General features: G+C 45.3%; 1 protein-coding gene across 1 annotated transcript; it reads left to right on the top strand.

The window, feature by feature from the left end:
- On the top strand, positions 1-25,439 carry gtpbp2b (GTP binding protein 2b; the record flags this gene model as incomplete). Its single annotated transcript, XM_080760520.1, has 13 exons — positions 1-207; positions 3,561-3,587; positions 8,625-8,809; positions 9,565-9,676; positions 10,913-11,110; positions 13,366-13,540; positions 15,492-15,643; positions 15,896-15,963; positions 18,550-18,685; positions 20,014-20,072; positions 21,128-21,299; positions 22,217-22,381; positions 25,227-25,439. 13 exons carry the CDS (start codon positions 1-3, stop codon positions 25,437-25,439), a joined length of 1,869 nt encoding a protein of 622 aa, XP_080616646.1.
- Positions 25,440-27,333: the final 1,894 nt, after the last annotated feature.

Consider the following 27,333-nt stretch of genomic DNA (forward strand, 5'->3'; position numbering starts at 1 on the left):
ATGGAGGTTCGCTTGTGTGGCAACAACAACAGCAGCAGTGCAGGGTCTGCGGGTCAGAACCAGAACCGAGCAGCTCTGCAGAGCTGCAATGGCAGGAGGACGGCGGCCAACAAGAAGAACAGGAAAGGCAAACGAGGCAGGAGGAGAAGGAGAAGTAAAAAGAACAGGAGTAACGTCAAATCTCCACCCCCGTATCTCCCACCAGAGGTACCGTCGCCGTCACTGTTACACTGTAGATGTTGCCCTATCGAATTATGTGACTTCTTGGAGGTCGATGTTACAAATTCAATTGGTTGATGTTATTTCACCTGGAAAAACGTGGACATTGAATTTCCCGGATGTAAAATAGCATGCAAAAGAACGCCATTAGCTTTTTCCTGACATGTATTTCAGTATGTTCGATTCTTTATAAAAAAAACTAATTGAACGGACCTGTCTTGTGTGGAGTCACATAGTTATATAGGTCACTAGTTACGATGTAACGGGGCTGCAGCTAACGTTAGCAAACAGTCCTGTGATGCAGTCCCCATCACTTAACACATCCACATCACAATCACAACAACCACATTAATTCTCTATTTAATGGATGAATTACAAATTTGTAATTAATTACAAACACATTTGTGAGGAATGCTTGATTCAATGACTGTTCATTATTATTATTATTATTTATTGAGTTTGAGAATTAAATACACACATTCAAATTGGTTCCCACTGACTTGATTAGGCTACACGTAAAATACACAGTTATACTCTATACTATATATATATATATATATATATATATATATATATATATATATATATATACTATATATGAAATGCATAATATCTATCTGATAGTAATAATTAGTATGGAGTGCTTGTTCAATATAACTGGGTTGTTTGCTAAAGAGCTGGAGAGACCCCTGTTACGAAATGCAAATGATTACTATCACAAAAACAAAAAAATAACTGACTAAACATAGATGTCTATCTAGATAGACAGCTCAAGGCCTGAATGCCACACAGAAAGGCTCAAGTCAGATTTGAACCCTGCACTGTCACTGTGGCATATGGGAATTCTCTTTCTAATATCCTTTCTTTGATATAGCCACATATACTAGGCTTTGTTATTGTAGTAATCCATACTCTATTAAAATGAGTAAACAGGTAGCACAGGGAATAGGAATAAAGTAGAAGAACAATACAGTACTATTTTGCTCCTCTGTACTTGGATAGCAAGAGCTATTTTATCAGGTATAAATTATAAAAGAAAGGCTTCTAAATCCTAAAAGTTTTCTGAAAAACCCATGTTTCTATGTCAGCGGTGCTCAACCTTTTTCATGTCAAGCACCCCCAGAATTATCTCTATTGGGCCACGGACCCCCATCTCAAAATATGTAGTTCCAGGGACCCCCCCCCCCCCCCCTCCCCTCCAGAAGCCAATATTTTAGTTAAAAATGTTCGCTCTGAAATATATATTCAATGATTTGCGCCTCATTTTAAAGATCTTTCAAAAATAGCAGACCTACAAGCTCGTAGGTTGTAGGTCTGCTATTTTTCAATAGCTAAATTATAACATAATTTGCTTAAAACACCAAAAGGGGTTCCCGCCAGATTAACCCATTCTGAACGGGAACCCATTTTGGTGTTTAGCATCATGTTATGCTTTAGCTATTGAAAAATAGCAGACCTACAAGCTCGTAGCGTGCCACTCGGTGGCGCGCTATGAGCTTGTAGATCTGCTATTTTTGAAAAATCGAAGAACGACTGACATTTCTAGAATCTGATCTCAGGTCAGAATGGGTTAATCAGACCAGTGTGTGTCCAGTGGAAAACCTTGTATGAATCTGATCTCAGGTCAGAATGGGTTAAAGCCAGGGAAATGATAGTTCTGCGACGCGATTGCGGATACTAACCCAACAGCAACTGAATCGCTGCCCTCCACAGCCTCCTGTCTACACTCATGGCATCAGGGTCTTAATTGAGCTCAGCTGTGCAGTTTTGTTAGCTTTGTCTATGTGTAGGTGGTGGTTCCTTTCCTGGCTGTGCCTTATAGGTTGACTTACACAGTGTCAGTTGGCTTGCCACCAGTTCCCCGGGTGCCTGGCACAGTCAGTGTCTCACTGTCTCTCTCTGACCTTGTCTGTGACCCGTGGTATGTCCTCGTGGTAGAGGTTCACGTTTCTTTTTTTTTTATATATAATTTTTTTATCCCACGATTTTGTAACCCATTTTTCACCCCTGTGTCCCTGAGTACCACAGACGAAAAACAGTCAAAGTCCAAATTTCATTCTGACCCCTCCACGAAAAGGCCTCGTTGTCCTGGACCCTTATCTATCATTTATACATTATGGATCAATAGTGTGGATTTAGACAGTTTTTCGTCTGTGGCATGTGAACCTGGGCTCTACACACCCTCCACCAACCTGGGGAGAGCAACGGACTTGAACTCATGCTTCCTTCATGCATGAGTGTCCAAGTTTCTCCTTTACACCTGACAGGGGGGAGTTTCCCTGGTTGGACGTATAGGGGCTCCCCAGGTCTCATTGAAAATGAACTATAGGCACGTTATATCGCTTCACGTTTGTCTATTATATATTATTATTGGTTGTCTGTATGGTGTGGTGTACAAAAATGGCCGTAACCTTTTTTTGCGCGATGTTTCCGGCAGAGCAGCCAGATCTGCAAGCTTGAAACGTATACGTCACATTTTGAGCTTGTAGATCTGCTATACTTTTGCTATTTTGGAATTGGAATCTTTAAAAGTAAACAGTTTTTAGACATTTAAGCTCTGAGGTTTCACCCAACAGATGATATGTTATGTTATTGTTGTAAAGTAAACAGTTTTTAGACATTTAAGCTCTGAGGTTTCACCCAACAGACCATATGTTATGTTATTGTTGTAAAGTAAACAGTTTTTAGACATTTAAGCTCTGAGGTTTCACCCAACAGACGATATGTTATGTTATTGTTGTAAAGTAAACAGTTTTTAGACATTTAAGCTCTGAGGTTTCACCCAACAGACCATATGTTATGTTATTGTTGTAAAGTAAACAGTTTTTAGACATTTAAGCTCTGAGGTTTCACCCAACAGACGATATGTTATGTTATTGTTGTAAAGTAAACAGTTTTTAGACATTTAAGCTCTGAGGTTTCACCCAACAGACCATATGTTATGTTATTGTTGTAAAGTAAACAGTTTTTAGACATTTACGCTCTGAGGTTTCACCCAACAGACCATAATATGTTATGTTATTGTTGTAAAGTAAACAGATTTTAGACATTTAAGCTCTGAGGTTTCACCCAACAGACCATAATATGTTATGTTATTGTTGTAAAGTAAACAGTTTTTAGACATTTAAGCTCTGAGGTTTCACCCAACAGATGATATGTTATGTTATTGTTGTAAAGTAAACAGTTTTTAGACATTTAAGCTCTGAGGTTTCACCCAACAGACCATTATGTTATGTTATTGTTGAGGTTTCACCCAACAGACCATGTGTTATGTTATTGTTGCATGTTGTTGTTAATGTTGTGTATCTTATTGTTTTTGCTGTGCTCTGTGTTCCCTGCAGGCAGAAGAAGGAAACATTGAGTATAAGGTAACTGACATTAAACTTCACTAAATAGTGTAGAGACTAGAGAGTATAGTAGAGGCAAAAATACACACACACACACACACACACACACACGCACACGCACACGCACACGCACACACGCAGAGAGAGAGAGAGATTTATTATCCGTTAAACCAGGTGGATTAGTTTGATTAACTGCCTGCATCCCTATATAGCTGCAATGAAATGTGTATTCTGGTACAGTGGACCGTTTAGCTTTCTTCTATCTTTATCAGCCAATCAAATGGCAGAGCCACTGCTCTATAGCGGGCATGATGAAACATCAGGGGAACCTTTCAAACCTTCATTTTGGGAGCCATGCAGCGTTGCCATGGTGATGGGGCCGTTGACACTAGAGGAAAACGTTTCACATTACTGAGTATAAGAGTCAAGACATATAATAGCAATTAAAAGGCAACAAAGCAAATATCCATTATCATGTTGTGATAGCAGGATGACTGAACCCAAAATGCAGAGTCACGACAGTATGTTCAAATATAAAGGTATTTATTTTAGCAATGAGGCAGCGGACAACAAAAAATAGCTTCAAGCTCAGGAAAACCCAAAAATGTCCAAAGGGCAGAAAATGCCAAAACTGAAAAATACTTTACAAACACAAATGCAAAGCGCAAAATACAAAGTCCAAAACTCAAACCTCAGAGGAGCATACGGAACCAGGAACACACAGGGGACATCGACAACATCAAACTATGAACTGACAACAGTGTCTTGCAATGAGTCCAGTTAAGTAGTGAGCAGGTGAATTGTCCAAGTGTTCACAGGTGGGCTGACGAGGGAGTTGGAGACAGGTGAGTGCAGGGACTGAGTGAGTGGAAGGGAAAAATGGGAGTGGCCGGGGCTGACATGGTCTGAGGAGGGACAGATCCTAACAGTACCCCCCCCCTCAAGGGACGGATACCAGACGTCCAACAACATCAAAGAGGGACGAGCAGGGCGGGTGGAGGGGGCCTGGAGGAGGGAAAACTGAGGCAGAGCAAAGGGGATCTTCAGGTGGGCGGCCAGGACGACGGCCAGAGGCAAGTCGGGTGACCTCAGGGGGACGTCCAGGAGGATGGGGGGCGGCAGAACGAGCACCATCGGGGGGACGGCCAGGATGCTGGGATGAGGCAGTGACATCATCCGGAGGGCGGCCCCGAGGCCGAGACGAGGCTGAGGAGGTGGAGTCAGGAGGGCGGCCTGGAGGCTGAGACGAGGCGGAGGACCGTGGAAGCGGAGCCGGGTATGCTGCAGGAGCTGGACGTGATGCTGCAGGTGACATCAGGGGTGCCGCAGGCGGAGCAACAGGAGATGCTGCAGGCTCTGGGGCTGCAGGCTCTGGGGCCTCAGAGGCGAGCTGCAGCGGCGGGGCCTCAGAGGCGAACTGCAGCGGCGGGGCCTCGGAGGCAAGCTGCAGCGGCGGGGCCTCAGAGGCGAGCTGCAGCGGCGGGGCCTCAGAGGCGAGCTGCAGCGGCGGGGCCTCAGAGGCGAGCTGCAGCGGCGGGGCCTCGGAGGCAAGCTGCAGCAGCGGGGCCCCAGAAAACGCTGCAGACGACGGGACCGCAGAGGAAGCTGCAGGCGGAGGCGACGCCGGGAATGCTGCAGGCTGAGGCGACGCCGGAGATGCTGCAGGTGGGACTGCAGGCGGAGGCGGAGCTGCAGGTGGGACTGCAGACGGAGGCGGAGCTGCAGGCGGGACTGCAGGCAGAGGCGGAGCTGCAGGCGGGACTGCAGGCGGAGGCGGAGCTGCAGGCGGGACTGCAGGCGGAGGCGGAGCTGCAGGCGGGACTGCAGGCAGAGGCGGAGCTGCAGGTGGAACTGCAGGCAGAGGCGGAGCTGCAGGTGGAACTGCAGGTGGAAAAGGCAGAGCTGCAGGTGGGACTGCAGTCAGAGGCGGAGCTGCAGGCGGGACTGCAGGCGGAGGCGGAGCTGCAGGCGGGACTGCAGGCGGAGAACAGGAGGAGGGTGCTGCAGACTCTGGAGACGGGACCCCAGAGGACGCTGCACACCCAGGAGACGAGGATGTTGGGACCCCAGAGAACACTGCACACCCAGGGGATGAGGAGGGTGCTGCAGATTCTGGAGATGGAGAGCCGGCAGACAGCAGCTGACGGAAGCAGCCGAACAAAAAGCCCAGGGCCAGAGCTTCCATAACGTCAGGCTGAGGCCGGTCACCACTGGAGTTGACTGCCACGGGCTCTGGCAGGTCACCGGCTGAAAGGACTGTAGAGGGTGCAGAGGGCGCAGGCAGGACACCTAGGGAGATGGCCGGCAAGGGCTCTGGCAGCTCAGCAGGAGGTACAGTCGGTGAGGGTGCAGAGGGCGCAGGCAGGTCACCAATGGAGGCCGCCGGGGAGGGCTCGTGGACGCCGGGCAGCACAGCACCCAGTGGAGTGCTGGGCAGGCTGGGCGGAGGAGTGCTGGGCGGCAGAAAACAGGACGACGGAGAGCTGGGCAGGCTTTTCACAAAGACTGGAGACAAAGTCACTGGGGGCGAGGAACAGGGGTCAGGTAGCTGAAAAACACCCCCGGGGTCCCGCTGCCGTAGTATAGGCCCGTGACGGGGCTGCACCGCTGCAGGCGGGAGTGCATCAGGACGTGAAGGGGCTGCAGGCGGGACTGCAGCTAGACGTGACAGGCTGGGTGGCGGTGGTTCCTGCCGTTGTAGGCGGCCATGCCTCTTTCTAGCCGGCCCCCGGTTCCCCACACTGTCAGGACAGGCTGGTCGGGTGGGCTTGGTGACTGGGAGACCCAGTGAGACACCCCCCCGCCTGTTGACACAACGGGGACCCCCCCGAGCCAGACGGGTGCCATAAAACGGATTTTGAGTGTGAAGTTCAGAACAAACTTAATCGCTGGGAAAACAAGGAAGATAATCCACACTCTGAGTTTTCTGCCGGTTAGCACCAGGGCTAGTGGGACGCAGGCTGAACACTCCAACCCTAATAGAGTGGGCCTGCTGGGAAGCACTGGGAAATGAGCTGGTCTCAAAGTTCTCAAGCCTCCTACAAACCACATCAAAGTGGGGGACAAAATGGCTCACCCATGGCCTCTCTTTAAACCACTGTTGCTGGATAGAAATCTCCCTTCGAAGTTCAGCATGCAGGTTAGGGGGAGAGGCCACAAGACGATCCACATCACTTCCAAAAATCAACACCTTCTTTGTCAAAAAAAGTAGCTCTGCTGGGTTCATCTTTATGGTCAGTTCATACTGTTGTGATAGCAGGATGACTGAACCCAAAATGCAGAGTCACGACAGTATGTTCAAATATAAAGGTATTTATTTTAGCAATGAGGCAGCGGACAACAAAAACTAGCTTCAAGCTCAGGAAAACCCAAAAATGTCCAAAGGGCAGAAAATGCCAAAACTGAAAAATACTTTACAAACACAAATGCAAAGCGCAAAATACAAAGTCCAAAACTCAAACCTCAGAGGAGCATACGGAACCAGGAACACACAGGGGACATCGACAACATCAAACTATGAACTGACAACAGTGTCTTGCAATGAGTCCAGTTAAGTAGTGAGCAGGTGAATTGTCCAAGTGTTCACAGGTGGGCTGACGAGGGAGTTGGAGACAGGTGAGTGCAGGGACTGAGTGAGTGGAAGGGAAAAATGGGAGTGGCCGGGGCTGACATGGTCTGAGGAGGGACAGATCCTAACATATCACAGTGAGTGATTAGTTAATTGAACAAGCAAGAATCACTTTTTGGGTTATTATTGAACAATATATACAGTATTAATTAATCAATTTTTTTGTCTGATCAATTTAAGCTCTATTTTAGGGCTCAAGGATCCCCAAAATGATATGTATATTTGCATATAATTTGTGCCAGGGACGCCCGCCGAAGCAAAGGTTCTGTTTGCTTGGCCGAGGGAGAGTGTCACCCAGGCAATATACAGGCAATTATAATATATATATATATATTATATATAAATATACAGGCAATTGACACCGTCTGGGATTCAAAAATAATAAAAAATAATATAAAATGTTTGCTTAAATATATATTCAAAGATAGATAGATGCACACATTTTCATTATTTTTCTGAAACAGCAGATATACGAGCTCATAGTGCGTCACTTTGTGCCGCGCTATGAACTTATATATATATCTGCTATTTTTGCATAGCCAAAGTGCCCCACTTTGAGAACCAATGTGCTATGGCTAAAAATCTAAAATGACACGGATGCTTTCCACGGTTTTTAGTGGGTTGAAGACAAAAAAAGCTCCAAGACTATGAAAAAGAATCACACCCATGTGAACTGAGTGCTGCAACTCCCCCCCCTCCTCCCTCTCTCTCTCTCTCTCTCTCTCTCTCTCTCATATAAATTAGCAGGCAACAGTGCAGCACTATCTCTCTCTCTCTGTTTCCGGCACGACAGCACCCCCTACTGGTACTCATAGTCATATACTGGTGCTCATTGTTAAAGGGACACTTCACCCTTTTTGCAAAAAAATATATGTTAATGATGTTTAGAAGCTTTAGATCACTTTCCTGGGGGTATTTATGTGTGTATGGTTTTAGATATTTTAGATTGTAGCAGTGAGCCTGTTGTCTCTGATGTCATGGACACTGGTCTCACTACCTTCCTGGACTACAATTCCCATAATTCTTTGGTGCACTGCTCCTCCTTGTGGATAGGGGGGAGAGCTGTCTTACTGAGACAACATGTAGTCCAGGAAGGAAGTGAGCCCAGTGTCCATGACATCGGAGACAACAGGCTCACTGCTACAATCTAAAATATCTAAAACCACATATTACACACATAAATACCCCCAGGAAAGTGTTCTAAAGCTCCTAAACGTCATTAACATATATTCTTTTGCAAAAAGGGTGAAGTGTCCCTTTAACACATATAGGTACATAGGTGTACATACACGGTCAGTGCTGGTTGTAGGAGTGGTTGTGCACCACTGAAAAATGCGTGTGTGTGTGTGTGTGTGTGTGTGTGTGTGTTTGTGTGTGTGTGTGTGTGTGTGTGTGTGCGTGTGCGCGTGCGTGCGTGTGCGCGCGGTCAGCTGAAGCTGGTCAACCCCACACAGTACAGGTTCGAGCACCTGGCCACGCAGCTGAAGTGGCGGCTGCAGGAGGGCCGCGGCGAGGCCGTGTACCAGATCGGGGTGGAGGACAACGGGCTGCTGGTCGGCCTGAGCCACGCCGACATGACGGCCTCCCTGAAGACCCTGAGGAGGATGGCGGAGAAGTGCGTTATAGAACTTGCATGTTGTTCATTTTGGTTGGGATTCCCCCCCCCCCCCCTGGTCAAAATGTCTCTGGTTTGAAAATGACAGTTTTCTTGGAAAAAGCTATGTTTCGTTCTTGGATTTTTCAAAAATAGCCAGACCTATATACAAGCTCGCTACGACTTTGTAGATCTGCTGTTTTTCAATAGCTAAAGCATGGCATAATGCTAACACCAAAAGGGGGTTCCCCGTCCCAGAATGGGTTAACCCATTTGGACCTGAGATCAGATTAAAAAAAAAATGTCTGTTTGAAAATGACAGTTTTCTGAAAAAGCTATGTTTCTGTGTGTCAGTCGTTCTCCGATGTTTTCAATGGCTAAAGCATGACATAATGCTAACACCAAAAGGGGTTCCTGCCCAAAACGATTCCTTCTCTCACCCATTACGTTTTTTTTTCCTGAAACAGTTTCCCCCCCCCCCCGCCCCTCCATCTAAAAATATATTTTGTTCCATGGGGACCCCCAGCAGCAAAGATTTTAGTTTAGTTTTGGAGGGAGTGATGTCCAGGTCCTTGGTTGCCACTCGGTGGCGTGCTATGAGCTTGTAGATCTGCTGTTTTTCAATAGCTAAAGTATAACATAATGCTTAGTTAAAACACCAAAAGGGGTTACCTCGCCCAAAATGGCTTAAGGTGACATGGATGTGATGAATGTGTTCACTTGTCAACGTTCATCAGCATGACGACGCGTCGCTGTCTCACTGTGGTGTCCCTCAGGGTGGGCGCCGACATCACTCTACTGCGAGAGCGAGAGGTGGACTTTGACCTGGACCGGAACTGTCGCAAGATCGCCGAAGTCCTAGTTCGTAAAGTCCCAGACGACCAGCAGGTCAGACACCGCGAAGAAACCCTGTCCGTTCCATGTCCACACAGTGTCAAATAATAATACCTAATACAAAATCATTTCTATATACGTACATCACAGAATGATGCAATTCGGTAGTTAGTCAGTGACATCTTAATGCAAACAATTTGTTGACATGAAATATCTTTGTGCCTAAATGTAAGTGCAAACACACACTCTCTGAATTCACAAATCATGAAATGATAGCAGAGCAATGCTTTATCAATGACACTGTGTGCGTGCGTGTGAATTGTCATTATTACTATTATTATTATTATTATTGTTGTTATTTATTGCTGCTACAATGTCTGGGGGATTGAGTCATTTCTACTCTCCGTTGTTTATTGTTTATTGTTTATTGTTTATAAGGATCCCCATTAGCTTTTGCCTTGTCAAAAGCTAGTCTTCCTGGGGTCCGACACAGACAAACATTTAACATTTAACAAAGGCAATACTTACAATTGTTTACAAACACTAACTCAAAATAAAAATAAAATAAAATATAAAATAAGAAATAAAAAACATAGGAGAAATTTTAAAAAAAAACAAAGAAAAACATAGCAAAACATCACTTTCAACACATTATACATTTGAATCATTATTTTCCCAGGGTTACTGCAGTATGGTTTACATAAGGTGTTCTTTTAACTTGATTTTAAAGAAGAATTTTGTATTTGTATTGGTTACACACTTTGGTAGTGCATTCCAACCTATTACTGCTCTATAGATAATAGAAGATTTAAGAATATTTGTTCTTGGTTTAGGTGCCACCAAAACACCCGAGCTGGCTTGTCTAGTCATCATGGTTATGTTCGTCTCTTACATGTGCTATACCTGTGTTTTTTTTTTGTCCAATTAATACAAGTTGTGTGTTTGAACAGTTCCTAGATCTGCTGTCTGGGGGATTGAGTCATTTCTATACTCTCCTGTGTTTGTGTGTTTGAAACAGTTCCTGGATCTGCTGTCTGGGGGGATTGAGTCATTTCTACTCTCCTGTGTTGTGTGTTTGAAACAGTTCCTAGATCTGCTGTCTGGGGGGGATTGAGTCATTTCTATACTCTCCTGTGTTGTATGTTTGAAACAGTTCCTGGATCTGCTGTCTGGGGGGATTGAGTCATTTCTATACTCTCCTGTGTTTGTGTGTTTGAAACAGTTCCTAGATCTGCTGTCTGGGGGGATTGAGTCATTTCTATACTCTCCTGTGTTGTGTGTTTGAAACAGTTCCTGGATCTGCGCGTGGCCGTGCTGGGCAACGTGGACGCGGGTAAGTCCACGCTGCTGGGCGTGCTGACCCAGGGGGAGCTGGACAACGGGCGGGGCCGGGCCAGACTCAACCTGTTCAGACACCTGCACGAGATCCAGACCGGCAGAACCTCCAGCATCAGCTTTGAGATCCTGGGCTTCAACAGCAAAGGAGAGGTACGGTTATACACTGGTACAGTATCATATATACCTGCTGTAGATATACCAGTGTTTATTTCGCCCCAAACCTTTTTTAAGCTCGAGAGCCAAAAGATAATTATTGTGCAAAGCGTATATATATATCCCCCCCCCCCCCCCCCCCCCATATGAACTCTGCTATTTAGGGTTGAAACAGTGGGGTGGGAGCTATCTTTGGGAGAGCTTTTGTTCTGTCTTGTTTGTTTTGTCCTGTCTGTGTGTATGGTTGTACTGTTGTATTGCTTTGTGAACTGTATTGTGCAATGTATCTGTGTTGAGGACCCCCTCTAACATGAGATGCGACATCTCAAGGGGCTTATCCTTTCAATAAAGGTATATATAAATGCGTGGGGCCCAGTATCCGGGGACTACATCAAACTATAGGGCAGGGGTTGTGTCGACTTTGAGGATGTAGCGAGGAGGGCCAATATATTTCCACATTCACTCCAGAGGGTGAATGTGGATCGATCTACTGCAGATCGGCTATTTTTTTGCTATATTTGAATTGGAATCCTGAAAAGTAACCTTTTTTTGTTTGTTGAATTTCAAATGCATTTACCGGTAGTTATATTAACTTCATGAACTGTTAACGTAACTACATTGGACACAAAAAGACAATAACATGTTAATGCTAGTCATTAAGTACTAGTCATTTAATACTAGTAATTAACCCATTCTGACCTGAGATCCGATTCATACGAGGTTTCCACTGGAAACACACTGGTCTGATTAACCCATTCTGACCTGAGATCAGATTCTAAAAAATGTCAGTCGTTCTTCGATTTTTCAAAAATAGCAGACCTACAAGCTCGTAGCGCGCCACTCGGTGGCGCGCTATGAGCTTGTAGATCTGCTATTTTTCAATAGCTAAAGCATAACATGATGCTAACACCAAAACGGGTTCCCGGTCAGAATGGGTTAAAGCAGGTTTGGAATTGTAGCAGCTGAAATCAATACGATATCAGTATTCTGATATTAACTTGAGGGCCACATTAAGTGAAGGTGGGGGCCGCATGTGGCCCCCCGGGCCGCCAGTTGCCCACCCCTGAACTAGGGCAATTAAGCAACTAGTCGACTAGTTCAGTGAATCCACTAGTCTACCTTGTTGGTACTAGTTGACTAGTAACTAGTAAAAATGACTAGAAGTGAATGCCCTACATCAAACCAGTCCTCCGTGAAGGGGTCATCAACGTAGCCCGTGGCATGACTCGGCCTTGTCCGTGTTGTTTGTTTTTTAGTTACATTATATATATAACATTACAATGTTGTCATTTTGATCACAAAGATGACAACATTAGTGAATGTCGGTCTCTTCAGAATATATGTATTATTTATCATTAGGTGTCCACTATAGCACGGTAGCCTGGAACTCACCTATGCTTTCTATGGCATATAGGCAGCTCCCGGCAGGATCCGCCGGGAGAAACTATGCGCAGCTGCGCGACATGAGACTAATTACTTAGAGCGACAGGGAGAGAGCGGAGTGTGTGTGTGCGTCAATTTAACAAAGGTGCAGACAATCAGAAATCAGCAGAGAGTGAGCGATGTTTGCGCTATACTCTATGCCGAATTGAAGTGGACTCGGATACTGCCTTTGTGACCTTCACTGGCTCCCAGTCAAACACAGAATAGATTTCAAAGACACTAAACACCACCTATATACAAGGCCCTCAACAACCAGGAATGGAGGGCTGTCCCCGCCATATACACATTAAAAGGTAGATGCCTCCTCCCAGGCCGCCATATTGAGCAAAGAAATGGCAGAGGCACTCAAAGTGACTATACTAGCCAATCACAGCACGCCTTTTCCGGGACTTGTCACAATCATCCCATCCTCAGTGACCCTCTCTCTCTCTCTCTCTCTCTCTCTCTGTCTCTCTCTCTCTCATTAGCAGGCAACAGTGCAGCACTATCCCTCTCTCTGTTTCTGGCACAACAGCGCCCCCTACTGGTACTGATAGTCATATACTGGTGCTCATTAACGTCACATAGATAGGTGAACACGGACACACGGACACATAGATAGGTGTAGATCAAAAATGGCAGATCTACAAGCTCATAGCGCGCGCTACGAGCTTGTAGGTCTGCCATTTTTGAAAAATCAAAGAACGACTGACACGGAAACAACAGCTTTTTTCAGGATGTCAGTAGAAGACATTTTTAGAATCTGATCTCAGGTCAGAAATGCAGGTTATATAATCAGTGGAAATATAATGTCTCCTCCCACTCCCCAGGTGGTGAATTACAGTGACTCGCGGACGGCGGAGGAGATCTGCGAGAGCTCCTCCAAGATGATCACCTTCATTGACCTGGCGGGTCACCACAAGTACCTGAAGACCACCATCTTTGGCCTCACCAGCTACTGCCCGGACTTTGCCATGCTGGTGGTCAGCGCCAACACTGGGATAGGTCAGTTATTAATCGACCTGTGTGGAAAGTGTGCAGGAAGCATCTGTGGGCGGCGGCTGTGGCTCAGGAGGTATAGAGAGCAGGTCGTCCAATGATCACTGAGGTCGGCGGTTCGAATCCCGGCTCCACCTCCTCCTGTCCTACATGTCCTTGGGCAAGAAGACACTGAACCCTATACGTCGCCTCCAATGAGTCGGTCGGTGTGTGAATGTGGGGAAGTGAGGACGCTGGCGTCGACTGTCCGCCCGCTTCACCTCCTCAATGTGTGAATGAATGAACCGTTGTGAAGCGCTTTGAGCACTTGGAAAAAAGCGCTATGAAAAAAATGCAATTCATTATTCCGTGTCATTTTAGATTTTTATCTTAGAACATTGGTTTAGAGCAGTGGGTTCTAACCTTTTGTTTTTTTTTAATCTTGAAAGCGTTAATTGTCTTTCTTCTGGGGGTCCACGGCCAAATACACGAACCTTGGCACGAGCAAGTTTTGAGAACAACTGATTTAGACCTGACGCCGATTCTATACAAAATGTTTTCCAAAACAGTTTTCTGAAAAAACGTATGTTGTTATAATCAGTCAGTGGTTTTGATTGATTGATTGAAATATGTATTAACAGTTTGTAGAATTACAGTACATTTCAAGCACAAACTCAATACAGAGACTGTTAACTGCGAGTGGACGACCCAATTAAGCATTACACTTGTTTACAACAGGGTCCACATTGTTCAATTCATCAAAGGTGAAACTCAAAAACATTCAAAACACTCAACACACTGTTTGTTCAATTGTTGTTCACATTGTTCAATTCATCAAAGGTGAAACTCAAAACATTCAAAAACTCAACACACTCAAAACTCAAAACATTTCGCAGCCAACCCTCATCTCAAAATATTTTCGTTTCCAGGGACCTCCCAGAAGCAGAGATTTGAGTTAAACATGTTTGCCTTGAAAATATATAATAATTCAAAGATTTGCACATAGACATGACTTGAATATTTCCAACTGCATAGTATAGCAGCTACGGAGCCTCGCAACCTGCTGTAAACCTCCCTCGTACACCTCGGCCCACATTTCGTTGTTGTGCAATCTGGGAAAAGAAATGTATTTAATTGCCATTTGAACCCATTCTGGGCCGCGAACCCATTCTGGTGTTAGCACTATGTTATGCTTTAGCTATTGAAAAATAGCAGATCTACAAGCTCGTAGCGCGCCACCGAGTGGCGCGCTACGCGGTCTGCTATTTTTTGAAAAATCGAAGAACGACTGACGTATAGAAGAATTTTTTTTAGAATCTGATCTCAGGTCAGAATGGAAAACCGTCAGGATGTATAGAAGACATTTTTTAGAATCTGATCTCAGGTCAGAATGGGGTTAAAGGTCGTTAACACTCCATAATCTCTTCTCTCTCCCTCCCTCCCATTTTTGAAAAATCCAAAGACATTTTTAGAATCTGATCTCAGGTCAGAATGGGTTAATAATGAAACTGTCAGGATGTAATAGAAGACATTTTTTTTTTAGAATCTGATCTCAGGTCAGAATGGGTTAATAATGAAACTGTCAGGATGTATAGAAGACATTTCTTTTAGAATCTGATCTCAGGTCAGAATGGGTTAATAATGAAACTGTCAGGATGTATAGAAGACATTTTTTTTAGAATCTGATCTCAGGTCAGAATGGGTTAATAATGAAACTGTCCGGATGTATAGAAGACATTTTTTTTTAGAATCTGATCTCAGGTCAGAATGGGTTAATAATGAAACTGTCAGGATGTATAGAAGACTTTTTTTAAAAAAAATCTGATCTCAGGTCAGAATGGGTTAATAATGAAACTGTCAGGATTTATAGAAGACATTTTTTTTTTTAATCTGATCTCAGGTCAGAATGGGGTTTTAATTAAAGGTCGTTATAACACTCCATAATAATCTCTTCTCTCCCTCCCTCCCTATTATGCAGCCGGGACCACCAGGGAACACGTGGGCCTGGCCATGGCCCTGAAGGTGCCCATCTTCATGGTGGTCAGCAAGGTGGACCTGTGCGGGCGCGCCACGGCGGAGAGGACCGTGCGGCAGCTGGAGCGCCTCCTCAAGCAGCCCGGCTGCAACAAGGTGCCCATGCTCGTCTCGGGGCCCGACGATGGGGTTTTAATTAAAGGTCGTTATAACACTCCATAATAATCTCTTCTCTCCCTCCCTCCCTATTATGCAGCCGGGACCACCAGGGAACACGTGGGCCTGGCCATGGCCCTGAAGGTGCCCATCTTCATGGTGGTCAGCAAGGTGGACCTGTGCGGGCGCGCCACGGCGGAGAGGACCGTGCGGCAGCTGGAGCGCCTCCTCAAGCAGCCCGGCTGCAACAAGGTGCCCATGCTCGTCTCGGGGCCCGACGACGCTGTCAGCGCCGCGCAGCAGTTCACGCAGACGTCCAGGTAATAAACATGTTACGCCAGTTGTCGCGGTCATGGTGACTTGTGTTAAATGTTTTCTTGTGTGTATATATATATATATATACCTAGCCCAAAATGTTTAGATTCTCATAGAGGTTTTTTTTTCTCCGATTCTGACGAATCTCTCTACGAGAGTCTAAAAGTTAACCCCGCCCCTAACGTCGAATAAGCAACCTGGATGCCTTTAAATCACTCTTACCTTGTACAAATGCAAAATCTAAGCTGCTTTTGATGTTGCCCCGCTTGTTTGTGACGTCTGCGGAACCATATTAAACTCTGTCAATGCTTATTTTTCAATAAAAAAGGTATTTTAATCCACTCAGTTTCTGAATCCTCCATTGTAAATGCGGTAAACGGCGCAACAGAATATTGCCCGCGCCCCTATAGCGGCCAGGGTTCTCTTGCGCATTTACAATGGAGAGAAAAGCAAGATGGCCGCCAGATTCCGAGACAGAGTTGATTAAAATACCTTTTTTATTGGAAAAATAAGCATCTGCGGGGTTTAATATGGTTCCGCAGACGTCACAAACAAGTGGGGCAACATTAAAAGCAGCTTAGATTTTGCATTTGTACAAGGTAAGAGTGATTTAAAGGCATCAAGGTTGCTTTTTCGACGTTAGGGGCGGGGTTAACTTTTAGACTCTCGTAGAGATATTCGTCAGAATCGAAAAAAAACCTCTACGAGAATCTAAAAATTTGGGCTAATATATACAGTATATATATATACACCCTGTTTCATGGCTTTAGTTAGTTATAGTGTTTTAACCTTGTTACTGTGATGTCGTACACTGTATTTTTCCTTGTTTCTTATAGTTGCAGTTTTGCTTGACACTGTGAACCGTTATTTTGTGTATAGTCTTGTTTTGTGCCTTAACCTGTCTGCCCCTAGTAGTTCTGTTCCTGCCTTGTCTCACTCAGTCCTGTGATTGTCAAGTGTTTCCACCTGTGTCCCCCTTAGTTCCCCTGCAGCCTGTCCCAGTGTTGATTGTCAGTGGTGTTCACCTGTGTCTAGTTAGTTATCCCATGTCTATAAGTTTGCCCCTCGTGCGTTCAGTTCCTTGTTCGTTCGTTCGTAAAATGTTTGTCAGTGTTTTTTTTTGTTCCTCGTGATTTTCCATGTTTTGCCTTGCTCCTAGTTTTTTCCTCGTGCTCCAGTGTATGTTTAAGCAATAAGCCACGAGAGGTCTCAGGTTACCGGGTATTTTACACTGGCTGGGGGCGTAGGCAGACCTGACGCGCAGCAGAGGGTCTTCTACCCCCACAGCCAGTGTAAAATACCCGGTAAACTGGGGCCTCGAGTGGCTTATTGCTTTTCTAAAACGGTTACAAACATTATAGCAATATTAACCTAATAAAACTATTACATTCACAAAAGTATCTACGCTTTGCGCCACCAGAGCGAGCGAGCCAGAGCCACAGCACTTCCTTGTTTTTCCCCGCAAGTAGCTATATGTGACGGGAGAATAGCGCTTGATATCTTTACGGGGCTGCCTGGAGCCACACATTCACAGTCATATGAGACGGGCGGTGCTTAGACGCCCGCACGGCATGTGTTTGTAAAGCAATGAAGCGCTCCCCTTCCCCAGTTCAGCTACAAGGCTGCAGTTTGATACAAAGTGATTGAAGGAGTGGGTTATCGGTGAGTTTACACCGGTCACGTGACGGTAACCAGCCAATCAGAATGAAGTATTGGGACTACCCGTTTTAGAATCCTGATTTTGGTTAATAAACCCCCTTGTATGCGACCTGCCTGTCCTCTGCCTTTGTCTGCGCTTGCTTGGGTCCAACACCTGCCTGTCCTGAACCGTGACGCCAGTGTTGTTTTTGGCAGCAAATTTCGATTTTTAGTTTTAGTCATATAGTCTTTGGACTGAAACGTCATTTTAGTTTTTAGTCACATTTTTAGTCACCTGGAAATGTCTTGGTGTTATAGTCTAGTTTTAGTCGACCAAATGTCATGAGATTTTAGTCGACTGAATCTACAGGTGATTCAGTCGACTAAAATGCGTTTTGGCGGACCTTGATGCCGTCGTAATGAGTGTTTTTTTACACTTGCTGGAAATAGCCGATCTACAGGCTCACAACGCGTTGTGAACTTGTAGATCGGCTATTTTCAGCATGCAACCAAGAGTAAAATGACTTATAGTGGATCTCGTCCACTAATCCCTTCCTAACATCTTAGTCTAGTTTTTATTTGTCGACGAAATTGTCAGTATATGCAGTCTTAGTTTCAGTCGTCGTAGCTTAGTTTTCATTTAGTGTCCGTTCGTTTTTGTCAGTGGAAAGAGGTAGTCGGACGAACATTTTTCATCTTCGTTTTAGTCGACGAAAACAACACTGCCAGGTATACAGACATCCAGGCACAGACACAGAGAGGCAGGCAGGTTTATATTCATCCAATATATTCACTCACTGTATTTATATTTTTTACATATCGTTGTTGCTGTCGGACAGAAACCGCTCATCTCCATATTCAAACTGTGTGTGTGTGTGTGCGTGCGTGTGTGTGCGTGCGCGTACGTGTGCGTGCGTGTGTGTGTGTGTGTGTGTGTGTGTGCGTGCGTGCAGTGTCACTCCTATCTTCATGCTGTCCAGTGTGTCAGGGGACAGCTTGGACCTGCTGAAGGTCTTCCTCAACATCCTGCCTCCTCTGAGCAACAGCAAGGAGCAGGAGGAGCTCATGCAGCAGATGACTGAGTTCCAGGTACGTGCACGCGCACACACACACACACACACACACACAGTCACACACACACACACACACACGAATGCACACATGCATACAGTATACGCACGCAACACATCTCTTAACCCATTCTGACCTGAGATCAGATTCTAAAAAATGTCTTCCACATCCTGACAGTTTTCTGAAAAAGCCGTGTTTCTATGTGTCAGTCGTTCTTCGATCTTTCAAAAATAGCAGACCTACACAAGCTCATAGCGCGCTGAGCTTGTAGATCTGCTATTTTTCAATAGCTAAATCACAGCATAATGCTAACACCAAAAGGGGTTCCCCGCGCCCAAAATGAATATCTGATCTAGCAGCTAGATCTGCTATTTTTGGTCGACAATTGCCGTTCTATGAGCTATTTTCTCGTAGGTCATGCCTTTTCGAGTGTTCCAGTAGGGGTTACAACTCCAGATACACATACCACATGCGTTGCGCGCAAAGAAACATGCAAACGACAGCGATATGACACTCAAGCAAAGCCATATAAGGCTTACAGTATAAATCTGGTCTCTCAAGATCACATTATCGAAGGTCTCTTGTCTGCCTGCAATCTTACAAAAGGAACCCTGCAGGGAGTGTGTACAAATGGAGCCAAATGAATGGACATGGCTATAGGATCCATTTGTTTCCATCCGCGTATACACTCTCAGAGTTACAGACACGTACAGTAAGGGTCCGTTTGGTTGGCTGTGGACCCTCTGGAACCTCCTCCTCAAGGACCCCTGGGAGTCCTCCCCGGACCCTGCTTTGATAACCACTGATATACATGGGGACTTCTGTGTAAGGGGGACTATAGCCCATTCTGACCGGGAACCCATTTCGGTGTTGGCATCATGTTATGCTTTAGCTATTGAAAAATAGCAGATCTACAAGCTCATAGCGCGCCACCGAGTGGCGCGCTACGAGCTTGTCGGTCTGCTATTTTTGAAAAATCGAAGAACGACTGACATTTTTTAGAATCTGATCTCAGGTCAGAATGGGTTTATCAGACCAGTGTGTGTCCAGTGGAAACCTCGTATGAATCTGATCTCAGGTCAGAATGGGATAGTGAACTCATCGGCATCTGCTTACATTGCAGGCGCGCACATACTGACATCCAAAAACACACAAATACAAAACATATACAGTAATAAGTATAAGTCATCCACATTACTCATTATTTTGTCGTTTTTTTAAGATCAACGTGTATGTATGTGTGTGTGTGTGTGTGTGTGTGTGTGTGTGTGTGTGTGTGTGTGTGTGTGTGTGTGTGTGTGTGTGTGTGTGTGTGTGTGTGTGTGTGTGCGCGCGTGCGTTTATAGGTGGATGAGATCTATTCGGTGCCAGATGTGGGGACAGTGGTTGGAGGAACACTGTACAGGTCAGTAGTACAGTACAGTACAGTACAGTAGCACTGTACAGGTGCAGTGGCATATTCCTCACAGCTCTGGTACAAAGTATAGAAAAAGTATATTAGTATTGAAAATAAGCTACTCTTGTTGATCTGACCTCATCAAACCCTGTGTACACTCAAAGACACGCTCCATATATGGCCGCGCCAGTACGGCAGTATAATTCATTCCACACGTCGATCCGACACCCCCCCCCCCCCCCATGCCAAAGCGCCAGCTCTCACCCAGCAGTCTGCCGTCACCCATCAGGCTGAAGCCTTGTTCATACAGCGGTCACATTCATTTGAACGCACTATCCATATTTTATACATATATTGGCTATTAAAACTATAATTAAGTAAAGTCTCAAAATGTTTGGACAAATCTTGTCTTCTGGTTTGGTCCCTGGCACAAAAAATGTTGACATGGGGGGTGTGTGGGGGGGGGGGGTCCTTGGCAAAATACAAATCAATCTGGGGGTCCTTGACATGAAAAAGTATCGGTGCTGTGTGTATACATAGGAGAAATGTCTTGGTTTAGGTGGTGGCACCTAAACCAAGAACAAATAATATTCTTAAATCTTCTATTATCTATAGAGCAGTAACAGGTTGGAATGCACTACCAAAGTGTGTAACCAATACAAATACAAGTTAAAAGAACACCCTTATGTAAACCATATACTGCAAGTATATACCCCTGGGAAAATAATAATTCAAATGTATAACGTGTTGAAAGTGACTTTTTGCTATGTTTTTCTCCTATGTTTTTTATTTCTTATTTTATATTTTATTTTACTGTGTTTTATTTTGAGTTATAGTGTTTGTAAACAAGTGTAAGTATCGCCTTTGTCAAGTGTTAAATGTTTGTCCTGTGTCGGACCCCAGGAAGACTATAGCTTTTGTCAAGGCAAAAGCTAATGGGGATCATTATAAACATTAAAAAATATACGGTGTATACGGACACAGAATGTTAACCCCTTGGGGGGTATTCCTGCGTGTGTGTGTGTGTGTGTGTGTGTGTGTGTGTGTGTGTGTGTGCGTGCCAGTGGCGTGTGCCGCGAGGGGGACAGGCTGGTGGTGGGACCCACGGAGGAGGGCCGCTTCATGCGCCTGAAGGTGGCGAGCATCCAGAGGAACCGCTCGGCGTGCCGGGTGCTGAGGGCGGGCCAGGCCGCCACGCTGGCCCTGGGGAACTTTGACCGCTCGCTGCTGCGCAAGGTCAGAGCTCCTTTATCTGTCACATTATCGGCTGCTGTTGTTGTTGGGGGCAGAAAAACCTCTTATCTCCATATTTATTTAAACCCATTTTTTTTGGGGGGGGGGGGGGGGGGGGGGGGGGCGGGATATATACCCCTTTTGGTGTTTTATAAGCGTTACAGTGTGTTATGCTTTAGCTGTTGAAAAATAGCAGATCTACAAGTGCGCTGTGAACTTGTATATAGGTCTGCTATTTTTGAAAAAAGTCGAAGGACTGACATAGAGACATAGCTTTTTTTTTTAGAAAACTGTCATTTTCAAACGGACATTTTTTAGAATCTGATCTCGGGTCAAAAATGGGTTTAAGACCCCAGGGGGGGGCAGTCAGACAGATATTTTGTGAAGCCCACTGAGGAAATCGGGATTTCCTGAAAGTTCATATAATGGCCTGTTGTGGCGCTGTCATTGGGCCCAAAAGAAAACCCATAGCCCCATAGAGGTCCATGTATTTGGGCCCAACTTCACCTAGACTCACACGTTACTAAAATAATAATCAGACTAATATGGGGGGGTAGGGGGGGGGGGGGGGGGGGGGGGGGGAAGACAGCGCTTCTTTCACTGCTGTATGTGATAATTTGTTGTTTTATGCTATGTTGATGGGTTGAATACATAGGACCGCAATGGAAACAAGTCCACGGGTTTGTGTGTTATCCTTTCAGCCATAATGTCTTACTGTACCACGTGCTGTACTATACTGTACATTTCTGACTAATAACATATTCATTCAATCGAAAATCACCAAATATCTTCGCGGGAAACGGGGTTTTTATTTACATTTTTATTTTAGTTAAAACTAAATTATTAATATTATTATTAACCCTTAATTAACGTGTGTGTGTGTGTGTGTGTGTGTGTGTGTGTGTGTGTGGTGTGTTCAGGGTATGGTCATGGTGAGCCCCAAGATGAACCCCACAATTTGTCGGCAGTTTGAGGCGGCCATCGTGTTGCTGTTCCACGCCAAGACGTTCCGGACAGGCTCCCAGGTCACCGTGCACGTGGGGAACGTCCGGCAGACCGCCACCGTGGAGGGTCTGCACGGGAAGGTCAGTCTCAGCCTGGCCTGGCCTGGCCCGGCCCCGGCCTGCTTTGGATTGGATCTGCCAAAGGGGCCCGGTTCATTTTATGCGGTTTCCACTCCATGATAGTTTAGTTTAGTTCACTGTGTCACTCACGGTGTGATGTGATGAACCAAATGCAGCACCAAGAGCAGGCAGGCAGGCAGGCAGATAAAGTAGAATGAAGATGTATTCACAACTAGACAGGACGAATACAAGAAGACTCACCCCGTTTTTTTTGTTTTCCTCCCAGAATTTTCCCCAGTGAGGGGTAGGAGAGGCTGGACATTGAATTTCTCTAACTATAAACTTTCATGTACAAATATAATTTATGAAAAGCTACTACAGTGAAGTCTGTTCACAGAAGTTGTTGTGGGATATGTGGGGATTATCTGACGAGGTACCATTTGAGGGGGCAAAACCTTACATATACTAAATAATACTAAATTGTTTATAGGGTCAATATAATATAGCCTTTCCACAGGAGTATTTTTTAATATTTTTCCAAAAAGAATACAAACAGCCAATAGCATAATATTACAAAGTTATCCCCCTCACTGGGGACAATTCCGGGTGGAAAAACGGGCACGCACCGGGGTGAGTCTTCTTGTTACCGACAGGACATACAACGACAGGACACTGTGACAACAAACTATAATCTAACAAGGGAACACTGAACACTGGGAGGTATAAATGAATAGACACAAAGACTAACTAGACACAGGTGCACCGTGCAACATAACTACAATCAACACATGATTGGCTGACACTAAACAGGTTACAGGACACAGGTGAATTACAATGCAGACTGGTGAGACAAGGCAGGTATCAACAAATAAACACTGGAACGCAACTACACAATAAGAGTAGGCTACACCACAGACAGATATCGTGACACACTGTTTCTTTACCAGTGCAGGTTAGCACTCCCTAACCCTATTGTACCTTCGTTAAAGGTAGCGTAATACGTGATATTTCTGTGGTTATAACAAAAACAAATGTCTTATTTTATTTTATTTAGTGAAACGGTCTAAGCTTCTTCCTTGACCTGCTGGAAGTACATGCATGCGAGGTGTCATGGTGGGCCTGAGATTAGCTGTTCACAAACTCACACAGAGTCAAAAGTTATAAAAGGGTCCATTTGGTTCCATTTGTACTACACTCTCCGAGTTACAGACCTGTAAGGGTCCGTTTGGAACCCCCTCAAGGAACCATGAGGGTCCCTGGACCACACCTTTGAGAGCCACTGCTTTAAACAAATACATAACTAATACAGAGCATATTTGATCAAATTTAGGAGCATCACTTTTTTTGTTATAGATTATTTTGACACCTGAATTTAATTCAAACAGAACCGCGCACGCACGACACATGCACATGCACATGCACGACGTGCACGCGAACATGCATGCGCGCATGCGTCCTCTTTTAGGTCATTCAGAATATATGGTATGCCTACTCAAGACACAGAGTCTATATGGGCTCCATTTTCGTCTGATCTTTCTAAATACACTGTTTTGGGATTTAGCAGTGGGGAAGGGGTGTTCCCCCACTAAAGTTGGTGTTTTGGTTACCTGTCTAAATCCCTAAAACACCTCCGTTACCCGCTATATTAACCCATTCTGGGCGGGAACCCATTTTGGCGTTAGCATCATGTCGTGCTTTAGCTATTGAAAAATAGCACATCTACAAGCTCGTAGCGCGCCACCGAGTGACGCGCTACGAGCTTGTAGGTCTGCTATTTTTGAAAAACCGAAGAGCGACTGACTGTAGAAGACATTTTTAGAATCTGATCTCAGGTCAGAATGGAAAACTGTCAGGATGTAGAAGACATTTTTAGAATCTGATCTCAGGTCAGAATGGGTTATGCATAGGTGTGGTTTGGGCAAACCAATCACCAGTCCACGTGCCATTGCTTTTAACCCTCTAAGACACACATTCATTTCTACTTGCAAAAAATAGATTTCAACCCTACTACTACTTTGTACTACTAGGACTAAGACTAAAAAATATGTTAAAAAATAAATAAAAATAAAAGTTTGATGAAAAATGTATAATAATTATATAATAATATAATAAATTAATAATTTACATTTGGGGGATATCTTTCACAATAATGAATAAAACATGTTCTAGACATTCTAAAAAAAACATATATTACAATTATTTTACCTACTTTTATTAGGGTAAAGGTCAAAAGGGTAAATGTTCAAAATTGCGTCCAGACATTTTTTATTTGTGTGAATGTCAGCCTCTGTGGGGGGGGTATTTATATGCAAATATCATGACCAATGGCATTGCAATGGCATTGCAATGAACATCACTGATGACGTTTAGGTGAAAAATGAACAGAAAAAAATAATAATTTAGTAATGAATTAAAATAAAATTGTTGCTAAAAAGCAACGCTGGGTCTTAGAGGGTTAATGGCCCTCATCCGTTGCCCGTTATAGTGCTTCATTGCTTCATATAGCCTTTACGGTCTATAGCCCATGGAGGAGTGTTGCGTTGCTGTCTTGACGTCTCACTTGTGCTGCAGCCCCTCCACCAGTGCTTTTAAAATCGCCCATGGCCACACCTCTATAGGCGGGGTCGGCAAAAAAATATAGAGGGTGACGCGGGACGGAAATACCATTAAGGGACAGAGAAAGCTCTAGGTTTAGTTTTTGACTCTCTATCCTGATTGGACGAAAGGCTTGGGTCCCAGCCAAAAACGAAACCTACGTTTTTTTGAGTGAAATCACTGAATATACCCATGTCTAACCAATGACTAGTCTAAACTAAGTATGCACCCCTATAACGCTCCAGTTCGGGCATGTGGTTTGCGTTGCCAGGAGGAGCTGCGTACAGGAGAGAGGGCGGTGGTTCGCTTCTGCTTCATCAAGCATCCAGAGTACCTCCGCCTGGGAGCCAAGCTGCTCTTCAGAGAGGGAGTCACCAAGGGCATCGGACACGTCAGCCGCCTGCTGCCTGCCTCCCAGAACCACCACCCCCACACTGAACCCCACCACCACCATACTGAGACCCAGAACTTACCACCATACTGAGACCCAGAACTTACCACCATACTGAGACCCAGAACTTACCACCACACTGAGCCCCACAACCACCATACTGAACCCCACCACCACCATACTGAGACCCAGAACTTACCACCATACTGAGACCCACAACCACCATACTGAGACCCAGAACTTACCACCATACTGAGACCCAGAACTTACCACCATACTGAGACCCAGAACTTACCACCATACTGAGACCCACAACCACCATACTGAGACCCAGAACCTACCACCATACTGAGACCCAGAACCTACCACTATACTGAGACCCACAACCACCATACTGAGACCCACAACCACCATACTGAGACCCACAACCACCATACTGAACCCCACCACCACCATACTGAGACCCAGAACTTACCACCATACTGAACCCCACCGCCACCATACTGAGACCCAGAACTTACCACCATACTGAGACCCAGAACTTACCACCATACTGAGACCCAGAACTTACCACCATACTGAGACCCACAACCACCATACTGAGACCCAGAACTTACCACCATACTGAGACCCAGAACCTACCACCATACTGAGACCCAGAACTTACCACCATACTGAGACCCAGAACTTACCACCATACTGAGACCCACCACCATACTGAGACCCAGAACCTACCACCATACTGAGACCCAGAACCTACCACCATACTGAGACCCACAACCACCATACTGAGACCCAGAACCTACCACCATACTGAGACCCACAACCACCATACTGAGACCCACAACCACCATACTGAACCCCACCGCCACCATACTGAGACCCAGAACTTACCACCATACTGAGACCCAGAACTTACCACCATACTGAGACCCAGAACTTACCACCATACTGAGACCCAGAACTTACCACCATACTGACACCCACAACCACCATACTGAGACCCAGAACTTACCACCATACTGAGACCCAGAACCTACCACCATACTGAGACCCACAACCACCATACTGAGACCCACAACCACCATACTGAGACCCACAACCACCATACTGAGACCCAGAACTTACCACCATACTGAGACCCAGAACCACCATACTGAGACCCACAACCACCATACTGAGACCCAGAACTTACCACCATACTGAGACCCAGAACCACCATACTGAGACCCACAACCACCATACTGAGACCCACAACCACCATACTGAGACCCAGAACTTACCACCATACTGAGACCCACAACCACCATACTGAACCCCACCACCACCATACTGAGACCCAGAACTTACCACCATACTGAGACCAAGAACTTACCACCATACTGAGACCCCGAACTTACCACCATACTGAGACCCAGAACTTACCACCATACTGAGACCCAGAACTTACCACCATACTGAGACCCAGAACTTACCACCATACTGAGACCCAGAACTTACCACCATACTGAGACCCAGAACTTACCACCATATTGAGACCCACAACCACCATACTGAGACCCAGAACTTACCACCATACTGAGACCCACAACCACCATACTGAGACCCAGAACTTACCACCATACTGAGACCCAACACCACCATACTGAGACTCAGAACTTACCACCATACTGAGACCCCCCACCACCATACTGAGACCCAGAACTTACCACCATACTGAGACCCAGAACTTACCACCATACTGAGACCCAGAACTTACCACCATACTGAGACCCACAACCACCATACTGAACCCCACCACCACCACCATACTGAGACCCAGAACTTACCACCATACTGAGACCCACAACCACCATACTGAGACCCCCCACCACCATACTGAGACCCAGAACTTAACACCATACTGAGACCCAGAACTTACCACCATACTGAGACCCAGAACTTACCACCATACTGAGACCCAGAACTTACCACCATACTGAGACCC

This window comes from Protomyctophum bolini (assembly GCF_963924005.1).
Source record: "Protomyctophum bolini genome assembly, chromosome: 3".
NCBI lineage: Eukaryota > Metazoa > Chordata > Actinopteri > Myctophiformes > Myctophidae > Protomyctophum > Protomyctophum bolini.